General features: G+C 49.8%; 1 protein-coding gene across 12 annotated transcripts in view; it reads left to right on the top strand.

The window, feature by feature from the left end:
- The window catches only part of BLTP1 (bridge-like lipid transfer protein family member 1), a 392,853-nt gene that overhangs the window by 279,839 nt on the left and 94,679 nt on the right, over nucleotides 1–18,335 (top strand). For all 12 annotated transcript variants that reach the window (XM_075348975.1, XM_075349025.1, XM_075348994.1 and 9 more), the window contains 3 exons: nucleotides 1,346–1,557; nucleotides 7,701–7,899; nucleotides 18,216–18,275. In XM_075348975.1, coding sequence (XP_075205090.1) covers nucleotides 1,346–1,557; nucleotides 7,701–7,899; nucleotides 18,216–18,275 — 471 coding nt within the window. The remainder of the gene's footprint in view (nucleotides 1–1,345; nucleotides 1,558–7,700; nucleotides 7,900–18,215; nucleotides 18,276–18,335) is intronic.

The raw sequence follows: 18,335 nt of genomic DNA, 5'->3' as shown, positions 1-18,335 counted from the left end.
AATTTCCATATCACAGGACATGGCCATGGAGGTGTAAGTGGAACACTGAGAACAAGAAGGGAGGGGGCACTGCCAGGGAGTGATGAGGGATTATGACTGGAGTCATAATTCATCTTCATATCCCGGGATTTGCCTCACAGGTGGTGCTATAATATATTAACTTAAAGGGGCTGAATAATATTGCACACCCCAAATTTTCAGTTTATTCTTTTCTTACAAAAGTTTAAAATAAGTAATATGTTGTTGATTCTTCACCATAACATTAAAATTTTTGTCTTTATGTTTGAAGCCTGAAATGTGGGAAGAGGTTGAAAAATTCAAAGGGGCTGAATACTTTCGCAAGGCACTGTATATACCCTCCCTCCCCTTATCTAGAAGCCATCCCTTTTAGTTGATAATCCCTCGAAGTTATCCAAGCTTAATTCTTGAGCTAAGAAAAATAATGCACCTTTCTAATATACTGTACTTTAATCCATTACCTTTTTTTAAGATCTTTGTGAGTTGTAAATTAATGGAAATGCTCATAGACTGAGCTTTCCCCTGAATTAATTCTCCCATTTTCTCTGAAACGCTAGCATTCAGGACAAAATACAATTTGGCAAACCCATCAACTATATGGAGTGTACCAGCTTCTAGACTGGGCACTCTTAAGCGGGCTTTACACGCAGCGATATCGCTAACGAGCGTACCCGCCCCCGTCGGTTGTGCGGCACGGGCAAATCGCTGCCCGTTGCGCACAACATTGCTTACACCCGTCACACATACCTGCCTAGCGACGTCACTGTGGCCGGCGAACCGCCTCCTTTCTAAGGGGGCGGTTCGTGCGGCGTCACAGTGGCGTCACTAAGCAGCCGCCCAATAGAAGCAGAGGGGCGGAGATGAGCGGGACGAACATCCCGCCCACCTTCTTCCTTCCTCATTGCGTGCGGCCGCAGGTACGATGTTGTTCCTCGTTCCTGCCGCAGGAACGACGAACAACATCGTACCTGCAACAGCAACGATAATCGGGATAGGAACGACTGGACAACGATCAACGATATGAGTATTTTTAATCGTTACCGGTCGTTCCTGCGGTGTCACACGCAATGACGTCGCTAACGAGGCCGGATGTGCGTCACGAATTCTGTGACCGCAACGACATCTCGATAGCGATGTCGTTGGGTGTAAAGCCCGCTTTAGGGTCATCTGTAATCTGTGTTGGAACAGGTTTTGCTTCTTTTTTGTGTCATTTAATAGTAGTGAATAGACATCTTTAAAATATATTAAAAGGCTGTCTGTTTCTTACACTGTATATACAAATATATATATATAACCTTCATGACGAAATCATTCTGTTTCTCCTCAGCTGTGCTCTTTTGGCTGAATTACAAGGCCGCTTATGATAACTGGAATGAGCAGCGACTTGCACTAAACAAAGATATTCATGTGGCAACTAAAGAAGTGGTGGACATGCTGCCCGGCATCCAGCAAACCTCTGCACAGGCGCTGGGAACACTTTTCCTTCAACTAACGGTTAATGACCTGGGTATATGTTTACCCATCACCAACGCCCCAGCGGTAAGAAAAACAACACAAATTGCTGCAATGCTGGATGTGTATATATGATATATAGTAGGGTCAAAAAGTATTTGGGCAGTGACACAATGTTCATAACTCCTCTCTTGACATCAGTGAAATGGATTTAAAAGGGTATTTCTTTATCATTCCTTTGGGAGACCCAGACCATGGGTGTTTAGCTTCTGCCTCCGGAGGACACACAAAGTACTACACTAAAAAGTGTAGCTCCTCCCTCTGAGCTTATACACCCCCTGGTGAGCAGACCCAGCCAGTTTATCGCTTTGTGTTCAGGAGGCATACATCCACACATGCATTCTCATATGATTTTTCCCTTTTTGGAATGAGTTTGAAGAAATGTGGGTCCACGTCTGGACCCCCGGCATGTCCCTTCTCACCCCACTGTGTCGGCGGTGTTGTAAGGTTGATTTCCTAGGCTGGAGCCTTACATGCCGTGCTCCTTCACCATCCCTCCTGGGCTCTGGCTTGAAGTGGGAGCCAGCACGGTCTCCATGCCTGGCAGGAGACCGGTCTCCATCCGCAGCCCTTCAGGACCCTGCTGGACCGGAGCACTCATCCCCAGGGACATGGCCCTGCGTCTCAGCAGCTAAGTACCTGAGACGTTTATATTTGGGGGTCCCTGTGCTTTATTGTTGGGGGAGAGTGTGCTTATTGTATTTTCTGACATTTCCGGCGGGTTCTGTAGCTGTCGCCCGAGAACCGCGCCGATGGTGCCTACGCGTCGGCCTCGCCGCTCAAATTTAGGCCCCGGCTTCGCCGGAGGCCTAGTTTCGTTTCACTGCCCTAGCATGTCACTCATGCAAAGGGACAGCGCGGCTCCTCCCAGCGGCCGTTCTGCACAGGGGAGGGACACTCCCCACTGCTGTGCGTGTCTCATCCCCTGTAGGTCTCTATGGCTCTCCAGATCCCGCTCTTCATGCAAGTCCCGCCCCCTCTCTTCGCTCCGGCGGCCATTTTCTCAGAGTTCTCTCAGCGTTGGTCTGCGTTCTCCATCCCTGCTGAGGTGCTGTGCTTGGGGGTCCGGGCTTCGGGATCTGGAGGGCACACAACACCGCTCTGCACAGCACAGCGGTCTGGTAAGCCACAACCGGCTCTGGTTGTGGACCTCTGATATACTCTCTGGGGTTCATTCTCTGGCAGAGCCCCCACTCCAGCAGCATGTCTCACAGGAGGAGCAAGGCTCCAAAGCTTTACTCTGTATGCGCTGCATGTAAGCTCCTGCTGCCTGAACCGAGCACCTATCCACATTGTGATGCCTGCTCTAGCTTGGCGGTGCCACAGCCTGGAGTCTCTCCCCCAGTGGTCTCTCAGGCTGCTCCTGCTCCTGTGGCTGAGCCCCCGGCCTGGGTAGAATCCTTTTCTAGGTCTATCTCCCAGTCCTTTGCTGAGTCTATGGGACTTCTGTCCAGGACTTTGCTGAATATGCATCAGCCCCCCTTACAGGGTGCCTCTGCTGCTAGGGCCCTCTCAGGACCGGAGCTCACAGAGGATTCATCATCAGGTCCCAGACCCCGTCCTCCTAAGAAGAGACGTAGGGTTCCCTCTCCCTCCTCCTCCCGCGGCTCTGATTCAAGAGCGGACTCGCAGGATGAGGAGGATGCCTTTACAGGGGGCTCGGAGGCTAACTCCATGTACCCCATTGATCTGTCCGAAAGTGACTCAGATCTTAGTGACTTGATTGCTTCCATTAATTCTGTACTGGATATCAATCCGCCAGTATCAGAGGAGCAACCCTCTCTGGCAGAAAAGCACCAGTTTACCTCGCCTAAGAGGGCAAAGAGTGTGTTCTTTAACCACTCCAGTTTTCAGGCCGCTGTGTCCAAGCCCAGGGCCTGTCCTGACAAATGCTTCCCGAAGCGTGGTTCTGATGACCGTTTTCCCTTTCCACCTGAGGTGGTCAAGGAGTGGGCTCAGTCCCCAAAGGTAGACCCCCCGGTGTCTAGGCTCTCAGCCCGGACTGTTGTGTCGGTGGCTGATGGCACCTCCCTTAAGGATTCCACTGACCGCCAGATTGACCTTCTGGCCAAATCCGTATATGAAGCGGCGGGGGCCTCGTTTTCCCCGACTTTTGCAGCAGTGTGGGCTCTCAAAGCCATTTCTGCTTCTCTAGAGGAGATGCATTCCCTATCCAGGGAATCTATGCCCGAAATGGTTGCCTTGACTTCCCAAGCTTCAGCTTTTTCATCCTATGCCATGTCTGCCATGCTTGAGGCTTCTCACCGCACTGCAGTGGCTTCGGCTAATTCCCTCACTATCCGCAGGATCTTGTGGCTTCGAGAGTGGAAGGCAGATGCTTCTTCTAAGAAGTACCTTGCTGGGCTCCCTTTTGCTGGGTCCCGGCTGTTCGGAGAACAGCTGGATGAAATTATTAAGGAAGCTACTGGCGGGAAGAGTACTTCCATGCCACAAACCAAAGCCAGGAAACCTGCCCAGGGTAAGGATCAGTCGAGGTTTCGCTTTTTTCGTTCCTCCAACTGGTCGTCCTCTAAGCCCTCGGCCTCGTCCACTAACTCAGCCAAGGACCAGAAATCCAACTGGCGCCCAAAAGCGCGTCCACAGAAGACGGCAGGAGGTGCTGCCACTAAGGCAGCCTCCTCGTGACTATCTGCCCGCTCCAGCAACGTCCTTGGTCGGTGGCAGGCTCTCCCACTTTGGCGACGCTTGGTTTCAACACGTCTCCGATCAGTGGGTGAGAGATATCATCTCCCACGGCTACAGGATAGAATTCTCTTCCAGTCTGCCAAACATATTTTTTCTCTCAACCCCCCCCCTGCTCCAAGGCCGTCGCCTTCTCACAGGCCGTGGCATCCTTGCAGGCCAACAGAGTAATTGTACCGGTGCCCGCCCGGGAACGGTTCTGAGGTTTCTACTCAAATCTCTTCCTAGTCCCCAAAAAGGACGGTACTTTCCGGCCCATCCTGGATCTCAAGCTTCTCCACAAGCATGTTCAGGTGCGGCACTTTCGCATGGAGTCTCTGCGATCAGTCATTGCCTCAATGACCCAAGGGGATTTCCTGGCGTCCATCGACATCAGAGATGCCTATCTGCATGTGCCAATTGCAGTCTCACACCAGCGTTGGTTACGTTTTGCAATCGGAGAAGATCATTTCCAATTTGTGGCTCTCCCCTTCGGGTTGGCCACAGCCCCTCGGGTATTCACCAAGGTCATGGCTGCAGTGATTGCGGTTCTGCACCTACAGGAGTTGGCAGTGATCCCTTACCTGGACGACCTTCTAGTCAAGGCTTCATCCAGCGCAGATTGTCAGCGGAGTGTCTCGCTCACTCTCGCCACTCTGGCCCAATTTGGGTGGCTGGTCAATCTTCCCAAATCCACTCTGACTCCGACCCAGAGTCTCACGTACCTAGGGATGCAGTTCGAGACTTTGCCGGCACTTGTGAAGTTGCCCTTAGTCAAACAGCAGTCCCTCCAACTGGCAGTGCGCTCTCTGCTGAGGCCCCGCCGTTATACCCTCAGGCGTCTGATGCAGGTGCTGGGTCAAATGGTGGCGTCAATGGAAGCTGTCCTCTTTGCCCAGTTCCATCTGCGCCCCCTGCAGCTGGACATTCTCCGCTGTTGGGACAAGCGGCCTTCCTCCTTACACAGGCTAGTGGCTCTGTCGCCACAGACCAGGAGGTCTCTTCAGTGGTGGCTTCGGCCCCTCTCTCTGTCCCAGGGGCGCTCCTTCCTGGCCCCGTCCTGGGTGATCCTCACCACGGATGCCAGTCTATCCGGCTGGGGAGCGGTATGTCTCCACCACAGAGCGCAGGGCACTTGGACTCCGTCCGAGTCAGCCTTTCAATCAATGTGCTAAAAACCAGAGCCGTGCTTCTAGCTCTTCTAGCATTTCACCACCTGTTGGCGGGCAAGCACATTCGAGTCCAGTCAGACAACGCGACAGCGGTTGCCTACATCAATCACCAAGGCGGGACACGCAGCCACCTGGCAATGTTGGAGGTACAACGCATCCTTCAATGGGTGGAGGACTCAAAGTCCACCATATCCGCAGTCCACATCCCAGGCGTGGAAAACTGGGAGGCAGATTATCTCAGCCGTAAAGCCGTGGACAGTGGCAAGTGGTCCCTGCACCCGGCAGTGTTTCAGTCAATCTGCCGCAAATGGGGCACTCCGGACGTGGACCTAATGGCATCCCGTCACAACAACAAAGTTCCTGTTTACGTGGCTCGCTCCCACGATCCCCAGGCATTCGCCGCGGACGCTCTGGTTCAAGACTGGTCCCAGTTTTGTCTGTCCTACGTGTTTCCCCCTCTAGCTCTCTTGCCCAGAGTCCTGCGCAAGATCAGAATGGAGGGCTGTCGAGTCATCCTCATTGCACCGGACTGGCCCAGGCGAGCTTGGTATCCAGACCTGCTCCATCTGTCCGTAGAGATGCTGTGGCATCTCCCGGACCGTCCAGACCTTCTCTCGCAAGGTCCGTTTTTCCGCCTGAATTCTGCGGCTCTCAAATTGACGGCGTGGCTCTTGAGTCCTGGATTTTGACGGCTTCTGGTATTCCTCCTGAAGTCATCTCCACTATGACTCGGGCCCGTAAGTCTTCCTCCGCCAAGATCTATCACAGGACTTGGAGAATTTTCCTATCCTGGTGTCGCTCTACCGACCATCCTCCTTGGCCTTTCTCCTTGCCGACCCTTCTGTCTTTTCTACAGTCCGGTCTGCAGCTAGGTCTGTCCCTCAACTCTCTCAAGGGAAAAGTCTCAGCTCTGTCTGTTCTGTTCCAGCGGCGTCTCGCTCGGCTGGCTCAGGTCCGCACCTTCATGCAGGGCGCGTCTCACATCATTCCGCCTTACCGGCGGCCCTTGGATCCCTGGGACCTAATTTGGTTCTCACGGTTTTGCAGAAACCCCCCTTTGAGCCTCTTAGGGAAGTTTCCTTGTATCGTCTTTCACAGAAAGTGGCCTTTCTGGTGGCCATTACTTCCCTCAGGAGAGTCTCTGATTTGGCTGCGCTCTCTTCGGAGTCACCTTTTTTGTTTTTTCATCAAGACAAGGTGGTTCTCCGTCTGACTCCGGACTTTCTTCCTAAGGTGGTCTCTCCTTTCCACCTTAACCAGGACATTACCCTACCTTCCTTTTGTCCGACTCCTGTTCATCGCTTTGAAAAAGCGCTGCATACTCTGGATCTGGTGCGTGCCCTCCGGATCTATGTGTCTCGCACCGCTGCACTTGGGCGGTGCACTTCTCTTTTTGTGCTAACCACAGGTCGGCGCAAGGGTCTCTCTGCTTCTAAGCTGACCTTAGCCCGTTGGATTAGATCGACCATTTCGGACGCCTACCAGAGTACTCAGGTGCCTCCCCCGCCGGGGATCAAGGCACATTCGACCAGAGCTGTCGGTGCCTCTTGGGCTTTTAGGCACCAGGCTACGGCTCAACAAGTCTGTCAGGCTGCCACTTGGACTAGCCTGCATACCTTTTCGAAGCACTACCAAGTGCATGCTCATGCTTCGGCAGATGCGAGCTTGGGCAGACGCATCCTTCAGGCGGCTGTCGCCCATTTGTGAAGTTAGGTTCTGCCTACTTCTTAGTTTATTCTGTTTATTCCCACCCAGGGACTGCTTTGGAACGTCCCATGGTCTGGGTCTCCCAAAGGAACGATAAAGAAAAAGAGAATTTTGTTTACTTACCGTAAATTCTTTTTCTTATAGTTCCGTATTGGGAGACCCAGCACCCTCCCTGTTGCCTGTTGGCAATTTTTTCTTGTTCCACGTGTTCTCACCGGCTGTTGTCGTGGACAGAGTCTCCGTTTTTTCCGACTCTTGCTCTGTTCTACTTGTGGGTGGCTATTCTCCTTCAGCTTTTGCACTAAACTGGCTGGGTCTGCTCACCAGGGGGTGTATAAGCTCAGAGGGAGGAGCTACACTTTTTAGTGTAGTACTTTGTGTGTCCTCCGGAGGCAGAAGCTAAACACCCATGGTCTGGGTCTCCCAATACGGGACTATAAGAAAAATAATTTACGGTAAGTAAACAAAATTCTCTTTTTCTTCAATGTATAGTATACTCACAGGATATAAAAATGTATTGTAGATATAAGTGCAATTATTTAGCGATCCTCATAAACCACAGGAAATATATGTATGCTTTTCGATCAATAAAACATTGTGTTTCCACAGGCGAATCACACAGCAGACTTTGATACTGGTTCCGCTTTGGTGCTTACAATTGAGAGCACGTTAATCACGGCCTGTTCTTCCGAGTCTTTGGTGAGCAAAGGTCACTTCAAAAACTTCTGCATTCGCTTTGCTGATGGTTTTGAAACCTCATGGGATGATTGGAAGCCAGAAATTAGGACTGACCTGGTTATGAATGCATGTAAGTATGTTATTAGCATGTACAGTGTTTTTGCGTGATTACATTAATAGTTGTATTTTTTGTGACAATTGGGGCAATATTATCCAATGATTTTTTTTTTTTAAGTTCAATGTTTTTTGTTGTTGTTTTTAACTACATAGAATGGAATAGAATTTTTATTAATGTCCACTGTTATCTACATATATTTTGATATATTATATGACCTAGTTAGTGATATCGCATCCGCGTTATCTCTTTGAACACACGCAAAATGCTTGCTCATGGTAATAACCTTGTCCAGTGCTGCCTCTCTGCTGCTGCCCCGCGGGACTTATGACAGGCAGACCATCGCGCCTATGACCACTGAATGCAGCAGTGACACCCTTATAATTGGCACAAGACCACAAAGCCCAGAAATTGGATACATTTTTTGTTCTTGAAATATCTCTTGTCTTGCCTTTGGTGCACCTTCACACACCTGCATTTCGTGGTCAGAATATGCACGGACTGGCTAAACGTCTCCTAACTTGAGCATGGTGGCCTCAAAGATACAGTGCCTTGCAAAAGTATTTACACCCTGTGCAGGAAAGCTAGTCCGAGTTGATGGGAAGGTAGATGGAGCTAAATAAGGTAAATCCAGGAGGAAAACCTATTGGAGGCTGTACAATACTTTGACTGGGGCAGAGGTTCACCTTCCAGTAGGACAATGACCCTTAACATACTGCCATAGCTACAATGGAAATTTTGATTAACATAGCTACAATGGACTGTTTTAGATAAACACATTAATATACTTTGCAATGGCCTAGTGAAAGTCTAGACCTAAATCCCATTGGGAATCTGTGGAAACACTTGAAAATTGATGTTTACAGATGCTCTACATCTCTAATTTTTCTGAGCTAGAGCTAATGTGGAAAAGAGGGCAAAAAGTTCAGTCTCTAAATGTGCATACCATATTTTTCGAAAATACAAAATGTTCCTTACCATAAGACGCATCCCAGGTTTAGACAGCAGAAAATAGGAAAAACATTTTTGGGGAAAAGTTTTTATTGAAATCAAGAACAGTCAAATCACACACATTCTTTCTCATATCAAATTTTGGTATTACAAATAGCATTTCTAATAAACTTTGTATTAACCTTTGTCCGGCTGAATAGGTACAATTGTAACTATTCCGTTTTAAAATTGCAATACATTTTTTTTTCCAAAAGCCGTAGAGGGCTGAAATTTAGTGACATCTCTGCAGTTTTGGTCCAGAATATATTGGCCAAATTTCAATAAAATATCTCCACCCCCTTCCGAGATAAGGGGTCGCTGTTAACGTAAAATTATGCAGCCTGACGAAGGTTAAGTAAATAATTCAACCGACCTCGACCATATTTCAATTCTATTATTGAAGACACAGTTTAAAAAAAAACACCAAAGAGAAACCTAAAGAGAGAAAGGATATAGATCCAGAAAATATAAGGAGAAAGGAATAAGAAGCAGAGAGGAAAATATATTACATGGGCAAGAATAGGTTCACAGGAAGGGGAAGGGGAAAAAGGGGTTATGCTCACCTGGTCCGACATCTCCTCCTACCCCCCAACACACCCCACACACCTCTCCGCTACTGACGCAACCAGAGGCCCATCTCCGGAGACTCTCGAAAGACCATCCACGGCGCCCACACCTCATTGATTTTATCTGTATTTCCCACCACCTGAGCTACCAGGGTCTCCATCCTGCATATATCATTAAGTTCTGTTACCGGATCCACTTTAGATGGGGCCTCAACTTGTCTCCAACGTCTAGGAATCCGGTTCCTAGCTGCTGTAAGAAAATGTCTCAAAAGACCTCTCTTGAAGCCTTCCAACGAAATGTCTCCCAGAGAGCAGCACCATCTCCCTAGAGGGTTTAGCCTGTCTAATCGACAACTTGTTATGTAAATAAAACACATCATCCCAGAAGCGTCGCACTCCTGGGCACGACCACCAAATGTGTGTGAACGTGCCACTCTCCAAGCCGCACCTCCAGCACGTGTCCGGAAAAGAGGGAAACTTTGTGTGAATCGCGACCGGGCACTTACACCACCGAGTCATCACCGTATAGCTCTCTCTCCTGGGATACTGCGTTGATTCCTCAATTACTTACCAGAAGGAAAATCTTCCCAAGTTTTTCTTGTGAAAAGGAGCAGCCCCACTCCGACTTCCATCTCTAGACATATCCTGGTCGGCCGCAACACCATATTTGTGGATTCCAAACAGGTCATACAAAACTGAGACTGAGTGCTCTAGTGTCTTTCTCCTCAAACATAGGGTTTCGAATGATGTCAGTGTTCTATACATATCAGCTTTCCTGTTTAAGCATCTAATAAAACTTTTTAATTGTTCATAATAAAAACAGGAACCTTCTGGGACCTCCGTCATAAAAGCATTTTTCTTATTAATTAAAACTTCCCTTACGGTATAAAGTGGAGGGGTCATTATCGCTAATTGTAATGTACTAGGGTAGAATAGGGAGGTAATATATTTATTGTTAGTGTCTCTGTAGTGTGTATTCTACAATTGGCTTCAAGGTATATTCATGATATGCAGCACTGTCTCATAATGATGGTCACTGCAGAAACTCCTGCCTCACTTTTTATTATAACTGACAATAATAAGATCTCCTACCTGTGGCCAATTATATGATATAAGTGACCTTGGCAAGACTTTACCAAAGCTATGTAACACCCTGTTACTTGCATACTAGGATGTTAGTAGTTCACAGTTGTATAGCAAATAATAAAATTGATCAGCATAGTATGTTAACCACAAACCCATTACCTCTTTCCTTTCCCAGCATTGTATACACATAAACATACACAGCTCTGCTACACACACGCACACACACACACACACACACACGCGCACACGCACACACGCAATGCATTTCCATTTCTTCCAGTTCCTGATTGGGATCTCAGGCTGCAGGAGTTGATTGATGGTGCTTCCACACTATTAACTCAAGGACCTTTCAGGTCTTGTGATCAGTCACATTACCTGAAAGCTCCTTGAATTACTCATGTGGAAGGTCCTTTGCTGCTCAGCTCTTCATCTGTTCAGGTCCCAGTAAACGTCCTCTCTTGCTCTGCACCAATCACATAGATCAGTGTGGAGCAGGAGGAGAGGGGGTAGATCTCTTTGTGATCGGTTAGAATATGGTGTCCATGTTCTCCTCCATCACAGGAAGCTGCCTCTGAACTACAAGACTCTCACTTTTTAAAAAATGTTTTTTTTTCTTAAAAAATGTGTTTTATAGTTTAGAAAATATAGTAGAGGGTAGAGACACACCCCAACAGACTTCCAGCAGTAATTGCAGCAAATGTTGGTTTCACAAACTACTTCGTTAGGGGGGCTGAATACAAATGCACTTCACAAATTTCAGATTTATTTTTTTAAAATAATTAGAAAACCATGTATCATTTATTTCTTTATCGTTCCTTTGGGAGACCCAGACCATGGGTGTTTAGCTTCTGCCTCCGGAGGACACACAAAGTACTACACTTAAAAGTGTAGCTCCTCCCTCTGAGCTTATACACCCCCTGGTAGCCAGTCCTAGCCAGTTTATTGCTTTGTGTCAGGAGGCATACATCCACACATGCATTCTCATCTGATTTGTTTGACTTTTGGAAAGAGTTTGATGAAAAGCGGGTCCATGTCTGGACTCCCGGCATGTCCCTTCTCACCCCACTGTGTCGGCGGTGTTGTTAAGGTTGATTTACAAGGCTGCAGCCTTACATGCTGCGCTCCTTCACCATCCCTTCTGGGCTCTGGCTTGAAGTGGGAGCCAGCACGGTCTCCATGCCTGGCAGGAGTCCGGTCTCCATCCACAGCCCCTTGAGGATTCTGTTGGATCGGAGCACTCATCCCCAGGGACATGGCCCTGCGTCTCAGCAGCTAAGTACCTGAGACGTTTATGTTGGGGGTCCCGGTTCTTTATTGTAAGGGGAGAGTATGCTGTATGTGATTGTTTTAACTTTTCCGGCGGGTTCGCTAGCTTTTGCCTGAGAACCGCGCCGATGGTGCCTGCTTGTCGGCCTCGCCGCTTAAATTTAGGCCCCGGCTTCGCCGGAGGCCTAGTTTCATTTTCCTGCCCTCGCATGTCACTCATGCAAAGGGACAGGTTCGGCTCCTCCCGGCGGCCGTTCTACACAGGGGAGGGACACTCCCCACTGCTGGGGCGTCCCTCCTTCCCTGCAGGTCTCTATAGCCCTCCAGTTCCCGCTCTTTTATAGGAACGTCCCTAGTCCCGCCCCCTCTTTTCGCTCCGGCGGCCATTTCTCAGGCAGAGTTCACTCTGCTCTGGGACATCCTGCATTCTGCGTCTCTGCTGAGGTGCTGCGCACTGGGGGACCGGGCTTCGGGATCTGGAGGGCACACAACACCGCGCTCAGCGGTCTGGTAAGCCACAGCCGGTCTCCGGTTGTGTACCTCTGTATATTCTCCCTGGGGTTCATTCTCTGCAAAGCCCCCACTCCAGCAGCATGTCTCACACAAGGAGCAAGGCTCCAAAGCTTTATTCTGCATGCACTGCATGTAAGCTCCTGCTGCCTGAGCCGAGCATTTATCCACACTGTGATGGTTGCTCTAACTTGGCAGTGCCACAGCCTGGAGTCTCACCCCCAGTGGTCTCTCAGGCTGCTGCTGCACCTGTGACTGAACCCCCGGCCTGGGTAGAGTTCTTTTCTAGGTTCATATCCCAGTCATTTGCTGAGTCCATGGGACTTTTGTCCAGGACTTTGATGAATATGCATCAGCCTCCCTCACAGGGTGCCTCTAATACTCTTGACAGAGGACTCCTATCCTCTGACCTCCGTCCATCGGAGCTCACAGAGGATTCATCATCTGATCCCAGACCACGTCCTTCTAAGAGAAGGCGCAGGGTTTCCTCCCCCTCCCCACCCCACGGCTCTGCCTCAAGAGCTGACTCTCAAGATGAGGAGGATGCCCTCACTGGGGGCTCGGAGGCTATGTATCCCATCGATTTCTCTGAGGGTGACTCAGATCTTAGTGATTTGATTGCTTCTATTAATTCTGTACTGGATCTCAATCCGCCAGTGTCAGAGGAGCAACTCTCTTTGGCAGAAAAACATCAGTTTACCTCGCCTAAGAGAGTGAAGAGTGTGTTCTTTAACCACTCCAGTTTTCAGACCGCTGTGACCAAACCCAGGGCCTGCCCTGACAAACTCTTTCCAAAGCGTGGTTCTGATGACCGGTTTCCATTTCCACCTGAGGTGGTCAAGGAGTGGTCTCACTCCCCAAAGGTAGACCCTCCGGTGTCTAGGCTATCAGCCCGGACCGTTGTGTCGGTGGCTGACGGCAGCTCACTTAAGGATTCCACTGACCGTCAGATTGACCTTCTGGCCAAATCTGTGTATGAAGCTGCGGGGGCCGCGTTTTCCCCGACTTTTGCAGCAGTGTGGGCTCTCAAAGCCATCTCTGCTTCTCTAGAGGAGATGCATTCCCTCACCAAGGAATCTATGCCTGAGATGGTTACCTTAACTGCTCAGGCTTCAGCTTTTTCATCTTATGCCATGTCTGCCATGCTAGAGGCTGCTCACCGCAGTGCGGTGGCTTCAGCTATATCTCTTGTTATCCGCAGGATTTTGTGGCTTCGAGAGTGGAAGGCAGATGCTTCTTCCAAGAAGTTTCTTGCTGGGCTCCCTTTTGCTGGTTCACGGCTGTTTGGTGAACAGCTGGATGAAATCATTAAAGAAGCTACTGGCGGAAAGAGTACTTCCATGCCTCAAACCAAGACCAGGAAACCCGCCCAGGGTAGGAATCAATCGAGGTTTCGTTCCTTTCGTTCCTCCAACTGGTCATCCTCTAAGCCTTCCGCCTCGTCCGCTAACTCAGCCAAGGATCAGAAATCCAACTGGCGCCCAAAAGCGCGTCCGCAGAAGACCGCAGGAGGTTCTGCCACTAAGGCAGCTTCCTCATGACTCTCGGCCCGCTCCAGACACGTCCTTAGTCGGTGGCAGGCTCTCCCACTTTGGCGACGCTTGGTTAAAGCAAGTCTCCGATCAGTGGGTGAGAGACATCATATCTCACGGCTACAGGATAGAATTCTCTTCCAGCCCTCCAAACAGATTTTTTCTCTCAACTCCCCCCTGCTCCAAGGCCGCCGCTTTCTCGCAGGCCGTGGCATCCTTGTAGGCAAACGGAGTGATTGTCCCAGTTCCCGCTCAGGAACGGTTCAGAGGTTTTTACTCAAATCTCTTCCTAGTTCCAAAAAAGGACGGTACCTTCCGGCCCATCCTGGATCTCAAGCTTCTCAACAAGCATGTCCGGGTGCGGCATTTTTGCATGGAGTCTCTGCGATCAGTCATTGCCTCTATGACCCAAGGGGAGTTCCTGGCGTCCATCGACATCAGAGATGCCTATCTACATGTGCCAATCGCAGTGTCACATCAGCGTTGGTTACGTTTTGCGATAGGAGAGGATCATTTCCAATTCGTGGCTCTCCCCTTCGGGTTAGCCACGGCCCCTCGGGTATTCACCAAGGTCATGGCGGCAGTGATTGCGGTCCTGCACCTCCAGGGGTTAGCAGTGCTTCCTTATCTGGACGACCTTCTGGTCAAGGGTACATCCAGCGCAGACTGTCAGCGGAGTGTTTCGCTCACTCTCGCCACCCTAGCCCAATTCGGGTGGATTGTCAATCTTCCCAAATCCACTCTAACTCCGACCCAGAGTCTCACGTACCTAGGGATGCAGTTCGAGACTTTGCCGGCACTTGTGAAGTTGCCCTTAATCAAACAGCAGTCTCTCCGGCTAGCGGTGTGCTCTCTCCTGAGGCCCCGCCGTTATTCCCTCAGGCGCCTGATGCAGGTGCTGGGTCAAATGGTGGCCTCCATGGAGGCGGTTCCCTTTGCCCAGTTCCATCTGCGTCCTCTGCAGCTGGACATTCTCCGCTGTTGGGACAAGCGGCCTTCCTCCTTACAGAGGTTAGTGGCTCTGTCGCCACGGACCAGGAGCTCTCTTCAGTGGTGGCTTCGACCCCTCTCTCTGTCCCAAGGGCGCTCCTTCCTGACTCCGCCCTGGTTGATTCTCACCACGGATGCCAGCCTATCCGGCTGGGGAGCGGTACATCTCCACCACAGAGCACAGGGCACTTGGACTCCGTCCGAGTCAGCCCTTTCAATCAATGTGCTGGAAACCAGAGCTGTGCTTCTAGCTCTCCTAGCCTTTCACCACCTGTTGGCATGCAGGCACATTCGAGTCCAGTCAGACAACGCGACAGCGGTTGCCTACATCAATCACCAAGGCGGGACACACAGCCGCCTGGCAATGGTGGAGGTCCAACGCATTCTTCAATGGGCGGAGGACTCCAAGTCCACCATATCCCCAGTCCACATCCCTGGCGTAGAAAACTGGGAGGCGATTATCTCAGCCGTCAATCCGTGGACGGTGGCGAGTGGTCCCTGCACCCGGCAGTGTTTCAGTCAATCTGCCGCAAGTGGGGCACTCTGGACGTGGACCTAATGGCATCCCGTCACAACAACAAGGTTCCGGTTTACGTGGCTCGCTCCCACGATCCTCAGGCCTTTGCCGCGGACGCTCTGGTTCAAGACTGGTCCCTGTTTTGTCTGTCCTACGTGTTTCCCCCTCTAGCTCTCTTGCCCAGAGTCCTGCGCAAGATCAGAATGGAGGGCCATCGAGTCATCCTCATTGCACCGGACTGGCCCAGGCGAGCTTGGTATCTGGACCTGCTCCAACTGTCCGTGGAGATGCCGTGGCATCTTCCGGACCGTCCAGACCTGCTCTCGCAAGGTCCGTTTTTCCGCCCGAATTCTGTGGCACTCAATTTGACGGCGTGGCTTTTGAGTCCTGGATTTTGACGGCTTCTGGTATTCCTCCTGAAGTCATCTCCACTATGACTCGGGCCCGTAAGTCTTCCTCCGTCAAGATTTATCTCAGGACTTGGAAAATTTTCCTGTCCTGGTGTCGCTCTTCCAGCCATTCTCCTTGGCCATTCTCGTTGCCGACCCTTCTGTCTTTTCTACAGTCCGGTCTGCAGCTAGGACTGTCCCTCAACTCTCTCAAGGGACAAGTCTCCGCTCTATCAGTGCTGTTCCAGCGGCGTCTCGCCCGGCTGGCTCAGGTCCGCATCTTCATGCAAGGTGCGTCTCACATCATTCCGCCTTATCGGCGGCCCTTGGATCCCTGGGACCTTAACGTGGTCCTCACGGTATTGCAGAAACCCTTTTTCGAGCCCCTTAGGGAGGTTTCTTTGTATCGTCTTTCTCAAAAGGTGGCCTTTCTAGTTGCCATAACTTCTCTCAGGAGAGTCTCTGATTTGGCTGCGCTCTCCTCGGAGTCACCTTTTTTGGTTTTTCACCAAGACAAGGTAGTTCTCCGTCCGACCCCGGACTTTCTTCCTAAGGTGGTCTCCCCCTTCCACCTTAACCAGGATATTTCCTTGCCTTCCTTCTGTCCGGCCCCTGTTCATCGCTTTGAGAAAGCGCTGCATACTCTAGATCTGGTGCGTGCTCTCCGGATTTATGTGTCTCGCACCGCTGCGCTTAGGTGGTGCACCTCTCTTTTTGTGCTAACCACAGGGCGGCGCAAGGGTCTCTCTGCTTCTAAGCCGACCTTGGCCCGTTGGATTAAATCGACCATTTCGGATGTTTACCAGAGTACTCAGGTGCCTCCCCCGCCGGGGATCAAAGCACACTCGACCAGAGCTGTCGGTGCCTCTTGGGCTTTTAGGCACCAGGCTACGGCTCAACAGGTCTGTCAGGCTGCCACTAGCCTGCATACCTTCTGGAAGCACTACCAAGTGCATGCTCATGCTTCGGCAGATGCGAGCTTGGGCAGACGCATCCTTCAGGCGGCTGTCGCCCACTTGTGAAGTTAGGCTCCGCCTACTTCTTAGTTTTTTCTGTTTATTCCCACCCAGGGACAGCTTTGGAACGTCCCATGGTCTGGGTCTCCCAAAGGAACGATAAAGAAAAAGAGAATTGTGTTACTTACCGTAAATTCTTTTTCTTATAGTTCCGTATTGGGAGACCCAGCTCCCTCCCTGTTGCCTGTTGGCAATTTTCTTGTTCCGTGTGTTCTCACCGGCTGTTGTCGTGGACAGAGTCTCCGGTTGTTCCGGTTCTTACTCGGTTCTACTTGTGGGTGGCTATTCTCCTTCAGCTTTTGCACTAAACTGGCTAGGACTGGCTACCAGGGGGTGTATAAGCTCAGAGGGAGGAGCTACACTTTTAAGTGTAGTACTTTGTGTGTCCTCCAGAGGCAGAACCTAAACACCCATGGTCTGGGTCTCCCAATACGGAGCTATAAGAAATAAGAAAAAGAATTTACGGTAAGTAACAAAATTCTCTTTTTTACACTTCACAAATACCCGCTACTTTGTGTTGGTATATCACATAAAATCCCAATATAATACATTTAAGTTTGTGGGTGTAATGTGGGAAACTTTATGTAGTATGATTACTTTTTTGGTTTAGATCAGAAAACCCATTGCCAGTTCACGCAGTAAGGACCACAAAACACATTTGTGCGAACAGAGTTTCACACAGCCAACTGGTTAATTGGATTGGACAGTCCGTTATGATTCATTTTCTTTTTAGAGTAATTGAATATTTCATGCCACCACAGATAACAGCTCATCACTGGGGGTAAAGCAAGCGGCCTCTGGGTGATTCATGTATTTCCAAGGAGCCTTTGTTACAAATAGAAATTGCCTGAAAGAGAAACCCATTTACTGTCCAATTTTTGTGATATTTTTGACCTGTCCACTGTATAGATATCAGATTGGTAGGGGACTGATACCCGGCACAATCAGATCCAGCAGTGGCTGGTTGCAAACTGTGAATAAAGCTGGAATAGCACAGCTACTGTATATTTATTATGTCGGGGTCATTGCCGTCGGCTCCAGTTCAGTTCCGTTTCTTTTGCAGTTTTCAGCAATGGCCACTGGTAAATGGAGCTGTGCTGTTCCGGCTTCGTTCACGGTTTACATCCACCTGATACAGGAACTGAATAGTGAGGGTGCCTAGTGTCAGGCCAATCTGGTAATGATGACCCATCCTAAGGATATGTCATCAGTGACACAACACCAGATAACCCCTTTAACTTTACTTTACCTATTCTGTGTCTGTAAATTAGTAAGAGCTGCTTAAAACACTAACATAAGTTACCTATTTTAGAAGATAATTGAATGTAGACCAAGAAAACTAAATTCTTACACATTTCACCACTTACACATTTCACCACAAATTAAGGCAACTCTAGTAAATGCTTCTTTTTGAACAAAATGTACAGCTTTGTGTGAGAAATGTAATGTTTTTGTGAATTCCTCCTTAGGTGTGGTTCCTGATGGAACTTATGAGGTGTGCTCAAGGACCACCGGACAGGCTTCTGCAGGTAGGAGGATAGTCCATCTGCTCTAACCATTAGGCTTTACTCTCCTCATTCTATAAAACG

Source organism: Anomaloglossus baeobatrachus, chromosome 1, assembly GCF_048569485.1.
Source record: "Anomaloglossus baeobatrachus isolate aAnoBae1 chromosome 1, aAnoBae1.hap1, whole genome shotgun sequence".
NCBI classification, from domain to species: Eukaryota; Metazoa; Chordata; class Amphibia; order Anura; family Aromobatidae; genus Anomaloglossus; species Anomaloglossus baeobatrachus.
Note: the sequence above shows the minus strand (reverse complement) of the source record. Positions and strands in the feature narration are given on the sequence as shown.